This window comes from Equus przewalskii, chromosome 6, assembly GCF_037783145.1.
Source record: "Equus przewalskii isolate Varuska chromosome 6, EquPr2, whole genome shotgun sequence".
NCBI lineage: Eukaryota > Metazoa > Chordata > Mammalia > Perissodactyla > Equidae > Equus > Equus przewalskii.
In genome coordinates this window covers 82,034,544-82,052,994 of record NC_091836.1, presented here as the reverse complement: position 1 = coordinate 82,052,994, position 18,451 = coordinate 82,034,544, and the positions used below count along the sequence as shown (strand labels likewise).

General features: G+C 47.5%; 1 protein-coding gene across 1 annotated transcript; it reads right to left on the bottom strand.

Annotated features, from left to right (window-relative positions):
- Positions 1–841: 841 nt before the first annotated feature.
- On the bottom strand, positions 842–9,537 carry RASSF10 (Ras association domain family member 10). Its single transcript, XM_070624319.1, has one exon. The coding sequence runs from the start codon at positions 6,333–6,335 to the stop codon at positions 4,824–4,826; it is 1,512 nt and encodes a 503-aa protein (XP_070480420.1). The 5' UTR covers positions 6,336–9,537; the 3' UTR covers positions 842–4,823.
- Between the last annotated feature and the right edge of the window lie 8,914 nt (positions 9,538–18,451).

Below are 18,451 nucleotides of genomic sequence, written 5' to 3'. Positions count from 1 at the left end.
GGACAGCTCCAGCACAGCATGGTTGTTGATGCCATCTTCCAGATGTGACTATGAAGAGCACACAGCTGCCTGCCCTGATGGCTGAGGATTCCATGTTATTGACTGACCATGCACCTGTGCCTTTGGGACATTCAGTCAAAACCTCCATGCTAAAAAAACAGGACATTAATTTTTTTGTAGGAAATTTTTTCATGGCAAAGGCTTCACCTCTTGCAGGCAGATACCCTGATATTTACATAGGAATTTCTCCTCCTTTGTCTTTTCCTAAATCCTCACCTGATCCATATTTACTGGCTCCATGATTTTGAGAAAATCCCTCCACGTCCTGGTGGAAACACTCGGACAAGACTGGATAACCTGTGAGGCCCTCCCAGTGCCAACACTCTAGGCCTGTGAGGAATCTTTCCCTGGGTGTGCCCAACACTCCATGGGTGTAGCGGGACAGATGTGATGTCGCAAAATGGGCATGGATTTCAGAGTCAGGCTTGGATTCAAATCCTGCATCTGCTGCCTGTCAGCTGGGTGGCTTCATTTCTTTATCTGTAAAAGCTGGACGTTAAAAAGTTCTATCTCACAAGATGAATGCAGAGAAAATGCAGGGGAAAATGCTCTGCACAAGGCTCTGGCATTTGGAGAGCACTCCACGAAGGGCAGTTCCGACCCAGCTTCCTTCCTCTCCGTTTGGGAGAACGTGTTTCACAAACATTTTCACACTGGAAATGTCACAAATTGTTATCATCAAGTTTTCCCTCTTCAAGAATTTAAGGCCAAGCTCAGATGTGGTATCATATGTAAAAAGAAAATCTTAGAAAAATCTAAACTATTAATTAGAGACTGTTAATTAACAAGCTGGCTTATGTATTTATTTTATTTTGATTCCACTTTTGGTAGGGGTGAGTAGAGAGAAGTACAAAATCAAATACGTTTTATGACATCACCTTCTAAAAATAAACTTTTCTGCTAGACTCGAGACGAAAAAAGATAATATGAATATTTTCTTTTTATAAATGTGGTCCTCCTATTTGTTAATCCCCTTAATCTCGCTCACGTGGAGTTTTGCCCTCCCTGCTGGCACAGATCTCCGGACATCTCAGATATGAGACAAGATTTCTGTTACTAAGCGGTGCCCAGGAAGACAAGGAAACGGGAAGAAGGCACTTTTGGCCGGATGACCCGCCCTTTCTGTTATAAGGATATTCTAAGTCAGGGGTTGCCAGCCCTGGGTTCCTGGGGCCATGAATAATTAATTAAGTAATTATGATTAAAATATTTTCTTAACAAAATATATCTAATGAAAGCCAGGGTGTGGTGAAACATACACTGTCATGCACAGTAGATTGTAATTAAAACAAATCTTCTGAAAACCAATTGGCAATTAAGTATCAAGACTTTAAATGTTTGTACTCTGGGAATTCTCTTTCTGGGAACCTACCCTATTGGGAAACAGTCTAATCAGGGAAACAGATACGTGCACAAAGAAGTTTATCACGGTGTTACTTTATAATGGTAAAAAAAATATACTGGGAACAAGCTAACAATACGAGAACAGTTACACACGCTATGGCGCATCCAGCAGGCGGATGGAGCCGCTTACAAGGAGTCTGTCAAACCCTGAGCATAAAAGCACAATCTCATCAAAATTATACTTTTTTTTAAAAAAAGAAGCAAAATATAAAACCTTCACAATTCAAAAGGTCTGGAAGGAAAGATACCAAATGTTGGTAGTGGTAGGCTTTTAGTGACAGGATTTTGAGTGACTTTTCTTTCTTCTTACTTATGTTTAGGTCCATCATAAGGACTATAGTATATAACTTTTATCGTCAGATAATAATAATAAACGTGTTTTATAAAGAAGTAAACAGACAGAGATGCCAGATGGAATCTTTTTGGCTTGGGAGGTGGCTAAGAATGGAATAATTAAGATCGAAGATACAATAAATTGTATCAGTTCCAAAAAAACGATGGGGCTTCCGGGTAGGGAGCCTACTCTGTTCCATACTCTCCTCCCGACCTCGCTGGCTCCTCCCCCGGATTTCTGTTAGGCCTGGAGAACAGGAGAGGAGTTGCTGTTCCCAGGGGCACAGAAATCCTGGCGCGGGCGCATTCACCGCTACGCATCCATTCTTATTCCTAGTGCCGTGATGATTATTTAAAAAGTGGATGAAATTTTAAAACAATCTGGCATTTATGAGGCTAAGCATAGGCCCTGTTTTGGTGCTTTTTATATCCATATTTCACCTTTCTCAGGTTTACAAAAGCTCTTAGTAAAAGGAACTATTGTCTCCTTTTTTTTACCTCCCCTGCCCTCCTTTCTCCTATCCACACAGAGTGACTTTGGGGGACATAATTGATTTGGATGAAAGAAAAAATGGGCAGATGAGGCCACCCATTGTTATATAAACAAACCCCGTTGCTGCCTGAAGAGCTGACTGGAGAAGCATCTTCAGGTGGCTGGGACAGGAAGGTTCTGGAAAGAGGGCACCAGAAAATCCCACAGTCCTCCCTGTGATGTGCCTTATTTGCTTTACAGGCTTCAGGCATATTTGCTGACGTCAGCAGCCCGTCAAAGTTTAAAATAATAACAGAGAAACGGAAAACAGCCCCTTTCTGCCAGCAGTCCTGTTCTGCCAACTTCTGGGTTCTCTTTTGAGTCAATAAAAGTCCAAGCACCACCTCCCCCAGCACCCTGGGGAAAAACAAAAAGCACAATAATTTTCAAACTGCCAGGTCAGCCCACTGCCAGCATAAACCACGCAGAAAAGTGGCGTTTGTCACACACTAATGAGGATTTTACCTCTGTCTCAAAAGGAAAGCTGTCATTAGGCTTTTTTTAATGGGATCAAATGATTGTCTGGGGACAGTAGGTTTCTTTTGGTCCCTTCCTCATTTTAATTGTGCTCAAGACCAAATGCATAGACGTTTTCTGCATCAGACGAAACTAAAAAACCATAATTATGCCAGCTAATGTCTTCCGAAAACATCAATTAAGAAAGGGGCCTTTTAATTCCCATTTTACTGGAAAATTTGAAAATATCCACGAGTGTTGTAATAGCATGGTGAAGGTGGGGTGGAGCGGACTGTCTCTAAAAAGGAGACAGTCCAAATGGCTTGGGGAGGTCAGGGGGGCAGGCTCCCATTGGACAGACAGAGAATCTCTCCAAGGGAAGAAACTTCTCTGTAAAGCAAGACCTCTTAAGTTATCTTCGCATGTAGGGTTGAAACTGGAGCCATCCCCTCCACGGGGAGATTGATACCAGGCTTCTGCACCAGGCTGGCACCACACACACACCCCATTGTTAATCCTCCTTGGGACAGATTAGATCCCACATTCCTCAGAAATACTGAGCTCCAGAGGGAACACTGCCAGCAGGCTCCTTCCACAGGGGCAACAACCAGCTCCAACTGATAAGTTTTCACTGAAATAACTGGAACAATGACATGGAGCCCACATCAGGGCTCCATCGCCAGCTATTGAGGGAGGCGTTTTGCACTTGCATCACCTGGCATGTGCAAAGGCGTGAGCCACAAAAGAGTCATTCAAGTGAAGGGGTCAGCTCCCTTTCATATGCTTTTATCTATGGCTACATGCCATTCTTAATCAAATTATTCACTCAAGGTGTATATTAGATTGTTGGATTTTTTTTTCTTTTCTTTTCAGGCCTTATCTAGCAAGCCTTAATATTTACACTATCTCAGTTTAGGTCTGAACAAGTAACTGATTAATCTCTGACCAAAGATTCTGATGGTAGACTTGGGTTTGGGGAAAATCCACTGAGGTCATGATTGCTTTCAATCTTACAGCTCAGGCCAAAAGCTGAACGCTAGCAAAGATCTTTGCTTTCAAGTCTTAGTTTCAGTAAGAGTGTTCACTAAACAGCAAATTTAGTTGTACTTAACTTGAATTCTGCAACTTCCCTTTTATTTTTTCTGAAGGAACAGTGACTGAGTGGATGTTGCAATATGAATGAAAGGACAAGACACATACTTTCGCAGGAGCAAATCCCAACGGGCCTAGATTAAATTTTAACCTGGGATTATGTCTGCCAGGACTCCATATCTCAAAAGGGTTATGTTTGGCTTTGGTAATAATAAAAGGTTATTTTGGAAAAAGGATCTCAGTTTAACATAGACTGTATTTGCTAGGAGGAAATACAAGGTCAGTCTTTGATACAGTTCAGCCTTTGAAAGAAAATAAAAGGCAAACAGTTTAGCAGATGAGTAATTCTCCAATCTGCAGAAATGTAAACAGCCAGGATTTGGGTGCCTATGGGTTTTATCAAAGATGTAAGAAAGGCTGAGACCAACACCAGTGCGTCCTCTTTGGCTAGTTTTAACACGTTCACAGTCACAATTAACATTCAAGGAATTTCCTTTCCATCCAAGTGTTTCTTTTAAAAGCACTTTATGCCACAAACTAAAGTTCTAGCTGCCATCAGTCCTTCCCATACAGAAGAGTGGTGAACTCTCCATAATACTTTTTCTCTCCTTTTTTGAAAATGGGCTCGGACCACGTCAATTTCCCTGGGGCGTTTGTTTTCTAATATGGGGTTCTCACCTCCTCCCTCCTTCCTTCCCCTAAAAGAGCTTGCACTAGAGACCCGCCTTCCTTCTCCCGCGTCCTCCTCGGCACTCGCTCCGGAGCCAGAGGAGGGCGGCTGCGGGGCAGGCGACCCGATCCCCTCCCCGCGCCCGGTCCGGGCACTGCTGCCCGGCAGGAGGTCCAGGCCCACCCGCAGCCCGGTTTCAAGTCCCTGAGCCGGCCGGTCTGGTGCTTTCTACAAGGAAGGGAGAAAAGGCCGTCTCCCTCCCCCACGCTTCTCCCCCTACACAAGGGATTCGCACACCGGCACCGAGTCCGAGTCCTGGCTGTGCATAGAGCTCAGACCGGTATCCGAATCCTCGTCGTTGCCAGGGCAGCTCTTGGCCAGTCCGCGGGCCTGGTCCACCCACACCTCGGCGCAGGCTTGAGGCCGGGGTTCCCGCGAGGGTCCGCCGGAGCCGGGAGTCCCACTGGGCGCTACCGTCAGCTCCAACGTGTGCAAAGTCTGGAGAAGGCCCTGCAGCTCGCGCTCCTTGCTGTCCCACTGCTGCTGGCTGTAATCCAAGTCCGACTTGACGGCCTCCAGGTCCGTGTTGAGCCGGAGCCCGATGTAGAGGCTGGTGCTAAGCTGAGTCCTGACCCGCTCCTGCTCCAGCAGCAGCTCGCCGTCGAGGCTGCCATCCGGCTCCGGGGGCCCCTCTCGCGCTGCGAGCTCCTCCTGGCGCCGCCGCATCCATCTCTGGTTCAGCTCCTCCTGAATCTCGGCTGAGAGGCGCTCGAGCAACTCCTCCTGTTGGGCCCGCTGCTCCTGCAGCCGCAGCAGGTCGTCGCAACGCCGGGCCAGCTCCTCCAGCGCGGCCGCCTGAACCTCGCCGTCCAGGGGCGCCACCGCCGCCGCCGCTGCCGCCGCCTCCGGCTCCTCTTCCGGGCTGGGCCCGTCGACCTCGATGTCTGCGCCCACCAAGTAAGTATCCTGCACGTAGTTGACTCCGTGCCGCCGCATGCGGTCCAGGTGCACCTTGGCCTCGTAGCGATCGATCTCGCGGTCCAGCTCCCGGAGCCGCTGCACCTGCTGACGGATGGTGTGGTCCTGCGAGAGCACCAGATGCACCAGCGTCTCCATACGCTCCACCGACGCGCTCTCGGTGGCCCGTGGCGACGACGAGCAAGACGAAGCTGTGGACGACGAAGTGGATGAACAGGGCGACGAAGGCTGCTGCTGGCGCCGCCGGTTGAGCTTGGCCAGCTTGCGGAAGGCCTTGCGCACCACCCGCCGCTGCTTCTCCTGGGTCATGGCTAGGCTGGGCCGCGCCGGGACCCCCCGGGCCGAGCAGGGGCGCTCGCGACTGAGCACGACGCGCGCCTCGGCGCTGCGGGGGCCCGCGTTGGGCAGCGACGCCTCGCTGCGGACCAGCACGAAGCGTACATTCTCTCGCTCGTCGCCCCAGGCAGCCCAGAGGCGCAAGATGCGCGTCTTGTTGGGCAAGATGCGCTCAAAGCCCCGCCACTTCTCCACGATGCAATAGCACTGCGGAGGCCCACACAGCATGCCCTGTGGCAGCGTCTCGTCGTCGTCCTCGTCGTCCTCGTCCAGGGGTTCCGGCATCTCCCCCGGGCTTGGCGGGTCGCCGGCTGCCCCCCGCCGCCGGCTCCGCCGATGCCTCCTTCGCCGCCGGCAGCCGTCCTCCAACAGCACCCGCACCACGTCCGAGCAAGTGGTACGGCGGGAGAGGCCGGACACTAGCTTCTCCTCCTGGCAGATCCACACCGATATCTTCTTCTCCGAAGGATCCATGGCGCAACCAGGACGCAGGTGAAGGGTCGGGCCGGGCCCCGCGGGGGCAGCAAGGGCAGGGCGAGCAGCCTGGCAGCTCTAGGAGAGGACAGGAGCCCAGGACCCTCGCTTCCGTCAGTACTGGACCTTCTCCCCGGCTGCGCACCAAAGGCAAGCGCTAGCGCGGGCTGGAGCAGCTGCGGCTGCGCTCGGCCCGGACGGCGCGCGCTCCCAGGGCACTGCGCCCGGGCTCGGGTTCCCGCCGTTCTGGCTCTGCCCGAGGTTCCCGGGGCCTCCGGGTTTTGCTCCTCCCCACGTGGCTCCTCCCCTTCCCGCCCCTGGCACCCAGAGCTGCGGCCTGAGCGCGGGAGTCGCGGCGCCCAGGCCCGCCCCTCGCGGCCTCGCCGCGCCCGGTGCGCCCAGTCCGCCCCTCTCCTGCGCCGCAGTCAGGAGTCTCCGCCCTGTCTGCGGACTGGCGACTCTGTTTCGTGTCCGCGCAGGGAGAACTCGGGGACCCGTCCGCTGCAGGGCCTGGAGCCCGCGCTTAGGCAGAGGTTGGCTCTGCGTCTCCCTCGGCCCATTGGCTCCTCTCCATGCGTCTAGAGCCAGTTGGACGCCTGTTGACAACTTTTGCACGGTTCCCGGCGCCCCTAGACGCGTTTCCTGGTCAGTCAAGGCAGCGCCGTCTGGGGGAGTGCCCTTTGCACAGACAGGGAAACCGAGACAGTCAGCGTCTCTAACGGAGAGCCTCAGATCGCATCACATGCCCTTCAGCTGGGAGCTGTAAGCCCACCTTTAACGAGGAAGGCCTTCCCGTCTTCCGCGTCAGGAGGCAGTGTTTGCATATTTAAGGATAACAAGATGGGGCAGTGTGCTCCGTGAGCAAGTGTAGATATAGGAGACCTAAGCTGGAGGAGGACGTTCAGAGGCTGCTCCCGGTCCCCCCAGGGTCATGTCTGTGGCTCTCCGCATCGCCTCGGCTTCGCACAGCCTTCTTGGCAGGGGGACGCCTGATTCTAGTGGGAGTTCCGGGCCCAGACCCAAGTCACAAGCTCTTTTCTCACATGCCACCTCCATAAGGGGGAACCTAGTGACTACCGTGATAGTTTCTGGCATTTTCCAGTATCCAGACGTGGTCAAGAAGAGGTAAGTGCCCAGTTTCACAGCTCAAGAAATCCAAGACCACAATGCAAATGAACTTTTTTCATCCTCAGATTCTGATGAAGATGGTCCCTTGTGTGGAAGGATTGCCCTGAGCTTATCCTTGTGAGCACAGGTCTGATAAGGTCACTCCCTTGCTTAAAGACCTTGGATGGCCCCCATTGCCTCCCAAATAAAGCACTTCTATTCATTCACTCAGTAAATATTTATTGAGGACCTGCTGTACTCCAGATACTGTTCTAGAGATTTGGTGATGAACAAATCAGTCTTGCCTGCAGGGAACTGACAATCTAGTGGAGAGCACAGCTGAGTAAACATGTCCAACACAGGGCTTCTGTGCTCTGATAAAGGAGAGCATGAGGTGCTAGGGGAATGCTGGAGTAGCATCCTACTCAGTCTGGGAGAGTCAAGGAAGTCTTCCCGGAGGAGGTGGCATCTTAGGCAAGACCGGAAGCACCATTTGAGTTTACCAAAGGAAAAATAGACAGAGGGGAGGAGGCAGGCAGCATCCCAGGCAGAAGGAGCCATATGTGCAAAGTCAAGGAATCAAGAGAGCATGGCAGTTACCGGGGCTCTAAGGAGTTTAAAGGAGAGGAGTGTCTAAGAATGAAGTTGGATGAGAGAGCAGGAGCCAGATCAGGAAGGATTTAAATTCCTTGCATCAGTATTTGGGCCTGTCCTAAGGAAAATGAGAAGCCACAGAGTGTGGATTCTGAGGTCAGACTGGTTGAGTAAAAATCTCAGCCCTGTCACTAGTAAGTGACTAGTAAGCTTTGTGACCTTAGGAAAAGTTTTCATCTCTCCCAGCCTGTTTCCTCATCTGTGAAATGGTGATAATAAAAATATCTGCCTATTAGGACTGTTATGAGGATTAAATGCCTGGACCAGGTAAGTCCACAATAAAAGTTTTACTGGAGGGTTAGAAACTGTGGGGGTGTATTAGTTTTATATTGCTGTGTAGCAAATTACCACACATTTAAGCTCGAAATAACACCCGTTTATCAGTTCGCAGTTCTGGAGGTCAGAAGTCCAGCATGGCATGGCTGGGTTCTCTGCTCGGGGTCTCCCAAGGCCAAAGGCAAGGTGTTGGCTGGGTTGAGTTCTCATGTGGAGGCTCTGGGAAAGAATCCATTTCCAAGATCACTCGGGTCGTTGGCAGCATCCAGTTCCTTGTAGTTGTAGGACTGTGGTCCCTGTTTTCCTGCTGGCTGTTGACTGCGGGTCTCTCTCAGCTCCTAGGAGCCTCTCTCAGGGCCTTTCCACATGGCGCTCCTTTATCTTCAAGCCAGCAACAGCTTGTCGAGCCCTTTGAATCCTCCTTGGCTCTGAGTCTCTCTGACGTCCCCTTTTACTACCTGCTGGAGAGAACTCTCTGCTTTTGAAGAGCTCACGTCATTAGGTAGATTCAGCTGGATCATTTCCCTATTTCATGGTCGACTAATTAGTAGCCTTAACTATACCTGCAAAATCCCTTTTGCTGTGTGACATAACATGATCATCAGAGTAACACCAGGGTGATGGCGCTCATGGGGCCATCTTGGATTTCTGCCTACCACAGGGTGTAACATGATCATTCTCATCTTGAAAAATCACACTGTTTGCATTGAGGATGACGGCTAGGGGTGGGGGACAAGAGACAAGGAGGCCCCTTAGAAGACTGTCACATTCATTCAAGGAGCGGATGGTGGCATGCACTGAGAGTCATGGTGGTGAGAGAGCTGGACAAAATTGGGAGCTCTCAGGGAGGTGGGAGAGGCAGGACTTGGCAATGGGTTGAAGGGGGATTTCCATCTCCCTAGCACAGTATTGAGGGTCTCATAATCTGGCCCAGCCCACTCCCCCAACTCCTCCCTCACACACTTGGATATCCCTTTTCCCTCCTCTCTGACACACGATGGTTAGAGCTTTGTTATCAGCTGCCATCCCCGCTGGATTTAAGCTCCACCACAGTAGGGATCGTATCTGTTTTGCTCACTTTTGAATCCTCTGCATTTAGCACAGTGCCTGGCACATTCTAGGTTTACTCAGTATCTGTTGAATAAATAAATGGATGAATGAATGAAGCCTACCTTCTAGCAAGTCAACACCTCTCTGATCTGAAACAGCCCCTGCATCTTGATGCCTCCATGCTTTTGTACATGATTTCCCCACTAATTAGGAGCCCCCTTCAACAAATGGAAAACTCCTCCTCATCCTTCAGAAGCCCAGTTCAAAGATCATATGCTCTGGAAATCCTTTCTTTCCTCCTCCGAGAAGAACTGGTTCCTTACTCTTCTTCTGCCTCTGTTCATGCAGAGGTTACATTGTGTTGTGACGCTTTTTTTGTTTTAATGTCTATTTACCCTAGGAGACTTAAGAGCTTTTCGAGAGAATGAATTGACTATCTTATTATTATTTTGGTCCCCAGTGCCTAGAGAATGCCTGGCGCATAGTAGACCCTTGATCTTCCTCTGTGCTGTAAGGAACACTAAGGTGAATAATATCTAAGATACTGTGCTAACCTCAAGGTTATAATAATTTCTTTCTAGGGGGAGACAAGATACGTGGCAGCCCTGTTGTGGGAATAATACATAGGAACTTCCTGCTGGAGTAACTAAAGGGGAGAGCCATCAAGGGATCCTGGGAAGGTTGAAGAAGGTGGGGCTTTAATAGGTGGAGGGAAGGGGTTGAGGGGATCCTTGGTGGGAAAAATCGCATGAGTTAAAATGTCAAGGTGGGTATGCACACGATTGTGTACCAGCATTTTAAAGTGCAGTTCTGGGGTCACGCTGCCTAGATTTGAATACCTGCTGTAGGCTTTCTAAGCTTCAATTTCCTCAACTGGAAAAAAAGGGAAAATAATATGACCTTCCTTGTAGAATTACCATGAACATGAAATGAAATAACGTACATCACGTTCAGCACAGCGTCTGGTACAGAATAAATGCTTAATAAAACATAGCCAGCTTTATCCACAAGTTTTATTAAGCACCTACTCCTTGCTGTGTCCTGCGCTAGGAGTTGAGGATACAGCAGTGAGCTAGACAGGCGTGGTCCCTGCCCGTACGGAGCTCACAGTCAGGACTATTGGTATTTGTTTAATTAGAAATGTACTTAGATTAGGCTAGACTGTAGTAACAGACAGAGATAAACACATAAAATGCCCAAACATAACAGAGGTTTATTTTTCACACACATAATAGTCAAAAGCAGGTGTCTTAGTTGGCAGGTTGCTTTATTTCAGACAGTGATACAAGGATCCTGGTGTCTTCCTTCTCGTGGCTCCTAATCCCCCAGACCTCATCATCTACCTCCAGCAGAGGCAGAAGAGGGGAGGAGGGGGCACACCCTCTTCTTCAAGGCCTTGGCAGGGAAATGGAACACAGCAGTCCCACTCACGTCTCACTGGCTGGAACCCAGTCACATGGCCACTCATAATGGCAAGAAGGCTGGGAAACTTGGTGAGTGCCTCAGAAGAAGAGGAAGTGATGTTTATGAAGAGCTGGCTACCTGCCTCAAGCATCTTTATAAGAAATGGGAGACGAGGCAGAGAGAGAAGTTTCAAAAGTCTGTAGGTTGCAAATGGGTGGCCTGAAGGCCAGTTCTGGCTGTCATTAACAGAGCACACCTTTCCAGGTAGCCATAAACCCAGCACTCTCTGCGTCTCCAATATGACCCAGTTCACGTCCATTCGAACTCTCCTGACCACTGCAGACATTTGGGGTTGTGACTCCTGCTTCCACACGTCCCCCCAGGACTCTCTCATTTACTGCCCAGGCTTTAATACTATTGATACCCCATGGCTCCCAAATCTTTGCATCTTTTCCAGGTCTCCTCATCCTCAAATAGGCATATTCAACTGCTTTACCCCCCCAACATTTGTCAAAAAGATAAGCTGAACCCAGCATTTTTCTTCACATACATGTTCTGCCTCCTAAACAGAGTAGTTTTAATTTTCTTTTGTTTTATGATGTCCCACAGAAAGCCTTTTGCTCCAACCCAGTCCTGAACAGAGTACCCCTTGGGCAGCCTGAGAAGTACACTCCTGATTCCCACCTGCAGTTGGATCCAACCGAAATTCAAATGTATAAAGGGTTGCTTCCCAGAGAGGACTCAGTGTCCTCGGTCGTGTGAACCCTGGTCCCTAATGGGCACGTGGATTCAGGCAGTGCTCTGAGTCAGAAAAATACACGATAACTGGAGAGAATATGCAAAAATATAGTTATATCCTGGGGAGGCCTTCATAAACAGGACATAAAAGAGCAAAATTCATTAAAAAAAAGCATCGATAAATATGACCATATCAAAATTTGAAACTTCTGATTGAAAAAATATACAAGGATATCAGAAATAATGTTAGAAAGTCAGAGGAAAAACCCAGGAGAAAGTATTTACAGCATAGATACAAAAAGATTAGGATTCAGGATGTAGAAAGAAATCCTGAAATTTAGTTTTAAAAAAGAAGTCATGCCACACTATATAAAATGGGTGGAGGGAGATTACAGGTAGTTCATAAAAGAGGAAACACAAATGGCCAAACATGAAATCATGCCCAGCCTGACGGGAAATCAGGAAAATGCACACGTGAGGGAAATGAGATGCCCTTTTTCTGCCAGCAGATTGGCAACATTTTAAAAATTGATAATAACATTGTTGACCAAGAGATGTAAATCACTATACCTATTCTGGAGACAATTTAGTAATATCCATTAAAAATAAAAATGTGCATACCCCATGTCCTAGCAATTCAACTTCATAGTGTCTACCTTAGAGAAACACACGTGCTCAGGAGGCATGAACAGGGACGTGCACTAAACCATTTTCATTTTAGCAAAACAATGGTACAATCAAAGTATCCACCAATAAGGGAATGACTGAATAGACGGGGGGATACCCACACTCTAACGGCTCAGCAGCTATTAAAGCCAGTGACATAGATTTATATGTATCGGCAATAACAAAGCTCCAAGATGCATTGTCCAGTGCACAAGGCAAGTTTCAGAGTGATGAACATGATGAGTCCCATATACATTTTAAAAGACATATACACAAAACACATATACATACACATAAAATCACACCGTACGTTTCCCAGGGCGCAGACATCTGTACGTGCGTGCACAGAGCAAGGTATCAAAGGACGTTCACCAAAGTGAAGGCAGTGAACCCCGCCTGGAAGAGGGAGACATTTGCAGAGGGATCAAAGAGGAATTTAGCTTCATCTGCAATGATTTAACCAGAAGAATCTAGTCACGTATTACTTAACTATGCAATTTCAGTGTATGATTTTAAAAAACGAAAGGGTGTGGATTGGGCTCACTAAGCTCTGTTTCTCCTTTGGACCTTTCCTCCGCCCGCCTGTGTCTATGGACCCAACTCCGGGATATGAGGCATCTCTGATCCCTGTAATCTGAAGGAATTTACATAAGCCACAACTTTATCTCAAAGAGTTGTGAAGATGAAGTGGGCCACTGGCTGAGGAGGAGTCTAGTCGAGGACCTGGGTGAAAGCACATGCTTCATGCTGGATCTTTTCTGTCTCTTCCAGGCAAGCTTTTAAGACAACACGGTTCTCATAGTGGCGCCAGAGTCCTTTGCTAAATGTCCTTAAGTTGGATCTCAAGGGTGGCATGTCATTTGACACTGTGGTTTTTCAGTCATTTATCTTCCTAACACCTATGAGAGGTAAGGCCTAGCTCCCTGACCCATGAGAAAACTGAGGCCCAGAGGAAGGGGTTGGCCAGATTCTCAGCTCACAAAGTTCTGTGGGGACTGGTATTTTGTCTGGAATTTCTCCAGGTCCCATCCGTCAGTCACGCTTCATGGCAGCCGTGGAACACCCCAACAGGAAGTTCCGCCCTTAATTATATTAAGCCATGCAGAAGTGTGACCAAACCCTGCTGCCTGAATCAGTTCCTCTTAATGATTAACCCCAGAAATAATCCGGCAAACTGTGTTTATGCAAACCTGTGGTTGCTCTCAAGTGCATTGAGGGAAATCTAGGAACTGCCCCTTGTCCAAATGAGCCCATTCCTGACCAGGCTGAGCTCCTGGCTGGGGCAGAGGTGCTGAGCCGTCATCCTCAGGGACACGGCTTCTTAAATTGAGGTCCAAGGGCCACCTACCCAGAATTGCCTGTGGTGTTTATTAAAATGCAGATTCCTGACTCCCACTCCAGACCTAGTGAATCAGCCTGACTGGAGATTGGCCCGGGAATTTGCATTTAAAGCAGTTCCCCCTTGGGATTCTTATGTACACTAAAGGTTAACCCCTACTGCACCGGGAGGAAAGAACCAGACGAGAAGGCTCTTTAGCTGTCTCAGCCCCATAGATGGTAATGATATGAATGACATACATACACAATAGGGTGGTGGCAACACATGACAGGTAAGAAAGAGATGCCCCTGGGAAGAGAGAGAAGGGAAGAGACAGCGCAGAGTAGGGGAGGGGCTGCTCATTCACTCTCCTCTGGAATCTTGTATCTTTGATGGAAGCCTAGGTTACAAGGTGATAACGTGGAAACGTTTAGGTGAGACAGTCTAAGGCAGCAATGACTTCAGTTGTCTGAAAGACATTCTGGAAGGTATTTAGCATTCTTAGTCTTTGTTCCACCAAAATCAACCCAGTTCCTGATTCACAAATTATCCTGGGAATGTATAGCGCTTGCAATCAAACAGAAACCTCTTGAGCAAAAAGCATCGTGTACTCAATGGGCTATGACATCACCAGTGAAGACTCTATCAAAAGGGGTTTTGTTTGATTAATTTTTAGTGTCTGTTGTTACCCAATTAATGAAAGGTGATACTATTAATGACTGTGTGAACGAGACAGTGTCTTCGTTGCCACATCTGAAACATTCCCCAGCTTTTTCAGAGCAGAATGGCCTGACCCAAAGTGGGGCCTTTCTTCATTGTAGAGAGATACAAACTCTTTCTCTCCAACTGCCCCAGCACCAAATTGTTGTATGTCAGCCGCTCACCACCCGGGACACAATCTGAGGTCTGTACTTGAGTTACTGCTGCTTTATGTCAGCAAAATGCTAGCTTTCTTTTTTCAGTGAAGTCGATTGAGTTGGGAGAAGTTTCAATACCACATTTCTGGGTTTGAAAGCATGATTGTTTCGGCAGCTGGTGTAGACTGCAATGAACTCGCCAAGTCCCTTTCGGAAATATTGTTGAGAAGAAGTTAAATTTGATGAAATGCAACCTTCAATACAAATGACTTTCAAACAACGAAACCATCCTTACAAGGAGATGTTCTTTTCCCCACCAAGGAAGAAATGGAGACATGTTTCCATTGTCACTGCATCCCGTCCGGATTGAAAAGGAAGGCTGTGGGCTAGATAAGCAGAAATAGGTTACATCTGGGTACCCAGCAGCCTCTCCCTGCTCGCTGAAGAAGCCCCTCTTTGTTTCATTCCTGAAGCGCGGCGTTGTTTTCTTGGACCCGAGATCTGAGTTAAACCTGAGTTACACTATGGACCCCTTGCACTTGATTTGTGATTAGGAGTCCTGCACAAATGCAAACCTAGAACACAATTGAACCCTTGACAGCTTAAACCTCATGACTCGGAAGGAAGCCACTTGATCTTCCAAAAGTTTTGTCTGGTTGCTTTCTCTTTTTTATCTGTCGTTAACCTATAAAATGAAATCACTGAATTATCAGTGTCTATTTGCTAATTTAGAGTATATATGAAAGAATTTTACAAAGCAAAACCACGTCATAAAAAGTATTTCATCATGTGATTCGACAATGCCATTTCTCCAGGATGTATATACCCAAAAGAATTGAAAGCAGGGTCTCAAAAAGATATTTGTGCACCCGTGCTCATGGCAACATTAATCACGACAGCCAAAGGGTGGAAGCAGCCCAAGTGTCCAACAGCCAAGTGGAAAAATAAAATGTGGTATGTACATACAATTCAAACTTACAGAGGGAGGACATTCTGACACATGCTACAACATGGACGAACTTTGAGGACATTGTGCTCAGTGAAATAAACCAGTCATAAAAAAAGACAAATACTGTATGATCGCAGTGTGAGGAACCTACAGTAGTCAAACTCATAGAGCCAGAAAGTCGAATGGGGCTCACGGGGTGGGGAGAGTGGAAAGTTATTGCTTTATGGGTACGAAGTTTCAGTTTTGCAAGATGAAAAGAGTTCTGGAGATGGGCGGTGGTGGTGCTGCCCAACGATGCACTTAATGCCACTGAACACTTAAAAAGAGTTAAGATGGTAAATTTTGTCGTGTGCATTTACCTCCATTTAAAATAATAATACTTTTTAAAAAGTATTTCCGATTTTAAGCCAAAGCTCTTATTAAGGGAAACTTCAACTTTTTCGAAGAAGTGTTTCCACATGACTTTCAAAGTAAATACAATATTTTGTCAACTCCCTGTGTCTCTCAGGGAACCAGATTTCTGGTCACTGTTCGTTTGAAGAACGCCTTCGTCCTCCTTTCTGCAGTCGTGCTCTGCCTCGCTGCATGCATTGGTCAGCTTCGTTAGCCATTTGTGCTGATGTGTGGCTCTAATGCTCTGGTCTGTCGGAAGCTTAGCTAAATACTTGCAAGCTTTGGTAAGCTTGAAAAACGATAGCTGGGTACTGATAAGTCTATGTTGAGACGGCTGTAACCATAAAGCATATTCTTAATAAAATTAACGTCCTACCTAGTTCACAGGGCTGTGCACAGAACAAATAACACAAGGCCTGCCGAAGTGCCTGGAGACAGTCCACACGAGCACATGTTGTCCTAGTAGGTATTTGCTTATTAAGCAATAGCAAGAAACAGAGCTGGGTGGGCCCAGAGACATTATTTTTATCCCTGTTTCCTGGAACATTAGGTTTTCAAGCAGGTCTCTTAGGAGCGACAGAACACAGGGCTCTAAACCCCATTCTTCTATCAGTTAGTACAGCTCCGTTGGTATATATTATATATATTGGAGTTTTGTTCACCCTCCAAAAATTTGAAATCGACAGACCACAAAAGTGTATTGCTTGACGGTGCCCGTTTCCTTCTCTCCTTCCCAATTCCCAATTGTGCCAATTCCATATGGTAATCCACGCAGTTACAGGCAGGCTGAAGCCATGCTCAGCAGTGGGACTGGAGCTAGTGCCACATGGCCTAGGCCTGACCAATCATCACGTTCCATCCCCTGTGTGGGGATTGGTTCAGAGATGAGTGTGTGACCTCAGAGGTGTGGTTATTGTAAGTCTCAAGACTTCTGTTGGTAAACATGGCACAAAGGTTTTCTCTTGTGCTGTCCAGGAATGAGGGCACGTAGCCCCAGGGAAGAGCTGGAAGCCATTTTGCAAAACCAATGGATCTGGGGAGATCTGCCTCAGATTAAGCAACATGGAGGAAGTAGAGCCAAGAAATGGCGAGGGGGGAATGCGTTCCCAGTTAAGTCGTGGGAGCCAACCCTGAAGCTTTTCCAATCTTTCTGAGCCTTTCAATTACATGAGCCAGTAAATTCCCTTTATAATTTAAGCCAATATGAGCCAGCTTTTCTGTTACTTAGGACCAAAAGCCTTCTTACTGATCCATCAGCCTTCCATCCATGTCAAATGGCCCCTTCATTCTACAGATGAGGAGACTAAGTCCCATCGCTGTTACATGGTTAGTTAAGAGGCATCGCCTTCGAGTCCAGGCCCTTCTCGTTCTTCTGTCCTAGTCGTTTAGAACATGTTTGTGGTGAGTTTGGCAACAATGAATAAAATGTTAATTCTCCTTATTACTAAGCACTAATTGGATGTACTCTGAAGCACTGAAACTGTTTTTCCTCATGTTTGACTTCTGGCAACCAATCTCCTTTTTTTATGGCCACTCTGTGTATTATGGGCCCTGATGATTCATTAGAAAGAAGACAGGATCAAACAGTTAGAGAAAGGTGTGGACGCCTCATTTAAGAATTTTATTTAATTTATAGCTAGTTTACCAGCAACTTAGGCTCAGCTGTGTATGCTGCTTCACCATTTTCTTCTAAACTTGTCGTGCACTTTCATTTCTTGCTAATATCCCTTATTACCATTTCTTATCTCTCAAAAGCACAGCCTCACTGCCGGGTTGTCTTACCTTTGGGCCTCCCTCTCCAGCTGGAGTTTCCAGATTCTGTAGTCTCTTCCTGGGCAAACTCTGAGAAGTCTATCACTCTAATCTATGCAGGCCATCTCCCTCACCCAGACATTCATCTGATCTTCCCTGGTGACTCTGTTATCTATCCCAGCCCTAAAATTACTTAAGAAAATGCTCCTTAAATCTTCACGGAAATGTCCCACAATGAGGAGAAAAGAGAGAGGAACCCACGTCTATTGTGCTAGAAGAGGTATGAGATGCCTTACAGATATTCTTACAACCACCTCATGAGAAGTAGGTAGCAGTGTCCCAGTTTAAAAATAAACACACTGAGGTTGGGTGAGTTGTAGGGTTGAGATCCAAAACTACGCATGTGCAGCTCCAAAGACATTTCCTTCCACCACTGTACTGGGCAGTAGGTTTTACCCTTTTTTTGGCAACTCCAAATGATGACAACCACCTAGGTCGTGTTGAGAAGACTCAGGCCTTCTCCAGGCAGAGAGGGAAAGACAATAGAGATGCCTGTCAAGCTTCCTGAAGGGGAGAGTGACAGCTGACACACCATGCATTTCACATCTCTGCATGCCTATGTCACAGCCAGTTCGAGAGGTTTCCCAGGAAGGACGGGTGCACCAGGGAGTCTAGCTATAAAGTTTGTAACCTGGAATGTGTTGGGAAAAACGGTTTTACTTAAAGATGAGTTTGCATTTGTGGTTCATATCTGAGAAAACTGGAAATCATTGTCTATTGGAGGTGAATCAGGAGTCCAGGGAGGTGAAAAGTTCAGGCCATGAAATGAGCAGTGCCCTTTTGGGTGGAGTGCACTGGGGCAGCATACCAACATCCTTCTTGGGACCAGCGTCAACACCCTTAAATACATGAATGTCATCCTCTGGAGTGACTCAGTTAGGAGGAACCAATT

Bases quoted from the DNA above. Each gene is read 5' to 3' on its own strand.
- RASSF10 (XM_070624319.1), bottom strand. From the start codon at position 6,335: ATGGATCCTTCGGAGAAGAAGATATCGGTGTGGATCTGCCAGGAGGAG.